Source organism: Sphaeramia orbicularis, chromosome 1 (assembly GCF_902148855.1).
Source record: "Sphaeramia orbicularis chromosome 1, fSphaOr1.1, whole genome shotgun sequence".
NCBI classification, from domain to species: Eukaryota; Metazoa; Chordata; class Actinopteri; order Kurtiformes; family Apogonidae; genus Sphaeramia; species Sphaeramia orbicularis.
This window is the reverse complement of record NC_043957.1, coordinates 26,629,988-26,636,177: the sequence shown is the minus strand read 5'-3', so window position 1 is coordinate 26,636,177 and position 6,190 is coordinate 26,629,988. Positions and strand designations below refer to the sequence as shown.

The 6,190-nt window shown below is 40.1% G+C and overlaps 1 protein-coding gene across 2 annotated transcripts in view; it reads left to right on the top strand.

Annotated features, from left to right (window-relative positions):
- LOC115418827 (zinc finger protein 316-like) overlaps nt 1-5,475 on the top strand; it is a 6,366-nt gene extending 891 nt beyond the window's left edge. The window contains exons 2-4 of one of the 2 annotated variants that reach the window (XM_030133339.1): nt 1,538-1,614; nt 2,317-2,428; nt 2,538-5,475. In XM_030133339.1, the coding sequence (XP_029989199.1) occupies nt 1,538-1,614; nt 2,317-2,428; nt 2,538-3,586 (1,238 nt within the window). In that variant the 3' untranslated portion in view covers nt 3,587-5,475. Of the gene's footprint in view, nt 1-1,537; nt 1,615-2,313; nt 2,429-2,537 lie in introns of both variants that reach the window. The other variant, XM_030133328.1, reaches the window with a different exon arrangement.
- The last annotated feature ends 715 nt before the right edge of the window (nt 5,476-6,190 follow it).

Genomic DNA, 6,190 nt, shown 5'->3' with positions numbered 1-6,190 from the left:
TTCAGGAATCACTCAGTTAATGGACACATATGTCTGATGGATAACATCTGTTTAATCTAATGATATGATCAGGCTCATTAAATAGATGCACTGATGCATTTAAGCCCCTGTTTAGTATGAAGACATGCAGGGGCTTAGGCCTGCAGGATGCTGTATGAAATGACTTAAACCTACTGCCATTCTGCTTTCACCTCTGCAACTTTTCACACACCTGTGATTCATGTAGCAGAAATGAGGACTTAGTATAACTGTATTTCAGATGTAAAGGTATGCATTATTCACTGTGGAATACTGATGACACCATTAAAAATCATGTATGAATGAGGGAAGAGTTAACTCTGAGCTTCAGTAAACTAAACAGAAAGTGACAAAGAGTCTTAGTAATGATAGAAATGTTTCTAACTTAACTTACAGTGTTGAGATACAGTTTAAATATACAGTGAAATGACAAGGATGCTCACATCTATTCATGAGAGTTAGAGTATCGTAAAAGATCAACAATATTAAGCAATGCATAAATCGAGGAGGACTGGGCTGTGTATCAACATATTATCAAATGAGACGGGACTGTCTACATCACTACAGTTTAGTGCTGCGTTACATGATCGCTGAAGCCATAACATTTTCTGACATTATATTTTGCACCTTTTATTATAGCCAAGCTTTTAAGTAAAACCAGAATTACCACATGGTTAAACATCTGCAGCCAGCAGCACTGAATAAATGAAATCTGAACTCTCTATATTTGCAGGTGTGCATATTTTGGGGGAGGAAAACCTGTCTTTACATTTTATTTTGACATACTGTTTATTGCAATTTAGTCTAAAAATACAGAGATGTTTGGCCCAGCCTCAAGTGAGAAAGAGAGAAGTAGATGGCATCTTGACACACCTGTTTCTTTGTAACTGTTGGTGTCTTTTCAGGTCACCTGTTTTGAGGATTGAATTTCTCAGTTTCTCTTTCATCCAGAATGCTTTTGATACAGTCGATGATTCTTGACATTCTTTCTGCAAACCTTTCTCATTTAACCTTTTGTATAGGTGTGTCTCAAATGAATTTCTGTTTCTCTGGACTTGATCTGTCTGTGATTTATGCCCATGCTGTCATTGATCTTGTCCTTTTTATAAGTTGTCATTATGTGAAACCTTTGTGCATAACAGATTTCCTAGGGCAGCAACGGATAACCTCAAACCTTGAACCTCACCCTTAGGTTATTTCATCTGTGGGTCTTTTACCTTTGACAGCTAAGGGATACTTCCTGGTAGGTTTTGGCTGGAAAAAAATGCTAATTAAGAGAAGTGTCATAGTTCCCTTTTACCTGATCATTAAAATGACAGCACCATAGTTTGATAGTGATTTCAACTAGATTTTAGAGACGTACTGTGGGTTACGCTTTTCTTAAATGTATAGAAGACATAGGTAAATATATTAAGATGACATTTTCACCTGTGTTTTTTTTGTTTTGTTAATGTTGAAGACTGAACTTGTAAAAGTCTATAGGCAGGGAAACTCTTTGACAACTGTGCCCCTTTTTCAGGACCTGATGACCATCAGCCTCTGGTTTCACCTCTCCCTGCAACTTCTGAAGAAAAGCTCTTTCATCACATTTCAAAGGTAAAGACCAGCCTGTCTGATGTAGAGCTGCAGTCAAGACCACCTATAGCAAGACCAAATCAAGACTGAGACTAGACGTATATTATAGACTGATATAATTAAAGGGGTTGGTGATTCCTCTTGTCAGTGAGTAGCTATATTTTCTAACCTCAGTAATAAAACCAGAAATTTTATTGCTGTGGTCTTGAACAGTTTTGGAATAAATTCCTCAGTCCCCTTTGTCCAAGACCAAGACTAGATCAAGTAATGACACACTTGAATCCAAGGCCTTCAAAAAGAAGGTGCACTACACCTCGAGTACTACATTTGTCTGATGTTTATGTATGTCTGCTACTATCGCTGCAGTGCTTGATAGTTTTTGATGTTACTGAGCAAATAATTGTCTTTCAGTATATTGTAATTCAAGTGGGCTGAGAGGGAGCATAAACTCACCCCCCTCTGTGGACTATCTTATCAGGATGTAAGAAATCAAGCCCATGATGCAGACACTGTGTTTTCAGACAGGTAGTGGGGTTAAATACATGACTGAGAGGCCGTCCTTAATATGAACTAGGACATCCACACAATAAGGACTTACATGAGTCAAAGTGATTTCTTTTGCGATGTTTTACACATCATGTATTTATTTGTGGAAAGATTGGAGTGCAATAAGAATATAAGTGTGCTTCTGGCTTTAGAGTTTATTTTGTTATGCATCAACAGGAAGATGCCAAGGTGTTACCAGTGGTAAAGCAGGAAAAAGTAGAGAGAGACGACTGCAACCTGGACCTGAAGGTAGAGGTCAACATCCGGGCAGAGTGTGGCCTGTCGACTGGTGAGTGTAACTCATGATCATGTCTCATCTTTAGCCTGGCTTTCACATGAGTAAATCCAGATACGAGAATTTCTACTCTAACCCTGTATACCCCTGCTTTCTGACTTAGCTCTGGAGTCCAGTGAGGAAACCTCTGGTGAAATTGTGCTAGAACATGATGTCACCAGCATTACCTCTTCCACCACCCAGCCCATGTCATGTCCCACCGAAGTCACGATGGACCTTACCTGCAGGCCTCGAGCGAAACGCAAGGCCACCAAGCCCGTGGGTAACAGTTTAACAGTAGCCAGTGGGGGGGTCTCCACACCTGAGGAGGCACGCAGGGACATTGCCCCAAGTTTAACAGACAGTGGATCTCTGAAACCAGAGATCCAGTCAGATGATGCAACAGAAGATGAACATCATTCTTCTCAGCTGTCAGCCCCTGTAGCCTCAGATGAACCCAGTCCTGACCGCCTCAACAGTCTGGGCCTTGACCTGGCCTGGATGCAGGAGAGGGTCAGTCATCTTGGTGCAGCATATGCAGTTGCACAGTTGGGTTTGGGGAACTCTGAAACTGGCCACCCTTCGGCCTCCTTCCCAACACAGACCGGAGGAGACAGTCTGGACGGTCCTCCGACGATGCTTTTCACTGGTGGTGCTCATGAAATGGCTGCTTTTGCTGCTTCCTTTGACATGGCAGCAGCCGCAGCAGCGGCTGCTGCTGTCGTGGCTGCACCTCCTCCACCGCCACCTCCACCCCCTCCGGCGGCAGCTCCCTCTTCCACAACAACCAGTCAAAGACGGCCTTACAGGAGCAGTGGTGCAGCTGCTAAAGAGCCTGTAGTTTGCGCTGTGTGCGGTCGTGTCTTCCCTAGTGCTGCCACACTGGAGCTCCACCAACGGGTGCACACAGGAGAGAGACCCTACACCTGCCCCCACTGTGGAAAGGGCTTCGCTCAGCCCAACAACCTACGAGTCCACCTGCTCATCCACACAGGGGAGAGGCGTTATCGATGTACACTGTGTGGGAAGAGCTTCATCTCCTCCAGCCACCTGAAGAGGCACCGCACAGTCCACACACAGGAGAAGCCCTACAGCTGCTCGCGCTGTGGACAGTCCTTCAGCCAAATGTGTAGCGTTCGCAGACACCGGCAGCAGTCCCAGTGTGGCCTGTAGATGGAAAAGCAAAGAAGTTACAAAATAGATTGGACTCAGTAGGCTGAAGAATGCAAACCCCTTTCCAGGGGTATTAATGTTAGCATGAACATGTCTTCTCTGTAAAAGATACAAACAAGAGAACCAAGGCTGTATCCTGTGATGTCCTGACATGTAGAGTTGATATTTGTCCTAGATTATAGCAGTATTATGTGATTTCTTTTTTAAGGTGGTTTGCCCCTTTAAGCCTCCCTGACCTTTTCTTAATCATTGCTTCAAATTAAGAGAGGATCATAGAGTGACATGTAAAAGAGTGCCTGAGACAGACCTGGAAAGAGTGTGTGAAAACACCAAGACTAACTATTGTCATAATGGAACAAGGATTAACATCTGAAACTGTCCATATGTAGTTAACACACTGTGGGTGTTTTTGCAGATGGTTTATGGTGGATCATTTTTGGTCAGGAGTACACAGTTGTAGTCACTTTAATCAGTCTATACCTCTGATAATGTTAATCATACAGTATGTGGAACTCTGAAATTATTAAATCAATCAATTTCCCCACAAATATAACTTAAATAGATGTGACTCCAGGAGATGTGAAGGATTCCACATTGTAACAGATCCATCTTTGCCTTATCATCTGTGAACACAACAACCAGGTCCGCATTTTCTCACATCTCCCAAATGCTTTAAGGCCAGTTGCACTAATATGGTAAATTTTCTACCCAGTAAAGAGACCAATGTGACCTTATTGAACACTGATAAGGCTAGTAATATTTTTTTTTTCAACAAATTTCATGAAAAACCAAAACAATTATTTGATATGAAACATGTTCTGTGTAGCTAACCCTGAACGACCATAGATCTAGCTGCATAAAAACTTGACTAGTTCTGAAAGCATTACATGGGCTAACATACACAGATAAACACATTGTTGGTTTTTGTCTCTTTATAGAACTTGTTGACAAAAGACAATACATAGCTGTTTAATATACTGAAGGCCTTATTTTTAAGACTATGCTGAAAAGTAGCAGGGAGCTTTTGGTCAAAAGGTTTTACAGTGTTGGACTGGAAGTAGAGGCAACCAACAACCTGTGCTACTGTATATGTGGAATTGCCAGGGTTAAACTCTGGCAGCACAGTTAACAAACGAGTTTTTTTGTGAAGTTATCACGTCATGGATGAGCCTGTGTCTTGAAAGTTCAGAACTGAAATTAGTCATCAATTTTTGGCACTTTGCACATATTAGAGATGATTCCCAATAAGGCAGTTCTGATGCGTGTACTGTCACCTATGACCAGGTATGCTGTTCAATGTATATTCATGTCATTAATGAGTGGCCTTCTCAAGGCAGCCTGAACTTAAAAAATAATCTTGAGTGGGAAATTTGAGCACTTTGAATACATCTGGTTGTGTAGGCCTCCACTGTGGCTTTTCATATATCTGTATGTATTTTGTCATTGTAAGTTTTTCACATTGATTGTATGTTTTACTTTTCATTAATTATGAATGAAGGGAAAGGTGTAATGTTCTATTGTCCAGATGATCCCCTATCACATTCAGAATTGGGTAATAAAATAGAAAAAAAAAGGTAGAAAAAAAGTTGAATATTTTCTCACTTAATTTAACAAGGCTTTTAAGGTTTTAGCCCATTAAAGTTTGACAGGTTGGAGCATTTAATGTTCATTTTACTTTGTTCAGTTACAATTACTGTACAAAAAAAAATGTAAAGTAAAACTATATAACAGAGAGTTGTGTTTGTATGTGTACATGTTTGGATGTAATCGGCAGTAGCTGTAGTTTGCACAGCTAAAACAAATACTTTGCCTTTTAGTATTCTTTCATGACATGTTTCAGTGTTAAAAAATGTATGATTATCATTAAAAATGTAAAAGGTTTGCATTGATCTTGACTACTTTGGATATCATTTCTGGAACGTGGTTTCATATATAAAGGATGGGACCTAATCTATACCTTAGAATTTTGTAGCCATCTGTTATGTTTTTGAGCATTCAGTTTAGTAAGTAAAAACAGGAGAAGTCATTTGTACTTAAGATGATGAAGTAGATGCTTCTAGTTCTAGTCATGCTGAAATGACTGTGCAAAACTCATCAGAACTCTATATTCAGGAAGTCTTTGTTTGACACCAAAGTGATGCTAGAGCCAAAATGCTGTAGCTTCACGTTACCAGCATTCATCCTCACCAGCAGACACACTGGACCAGGATTTAGATGTTTAATTGATTATCCTCTACCTGTGCAAATTGCAATCTTTGAACTCATGAAGCACTATGTGGCTACTGGAGAATTATCTAGAACACTTAGGTGAATCCGTGTTTGTTTTGTGACATTAGCAATAACTTATGAGTGATAGAAAACAACTTTTATTGAACCTGTGATATTATGCACATAAATACATTCCCCTGAAAGATATGAATGTGCTACTATTGAAACTTATGTAATAATGTTGAGTTGTGACCAGTTTCATATTCTATGGTCACATAATTCCTAAAATATTTCATACACAGAAGTTACATGTGATGAAATGTAGTTGGAATAATTAGATCAGCCATAAAATTATGGCTGACTGGAGACGTGGCGAATATTTACTTATTTCATTAC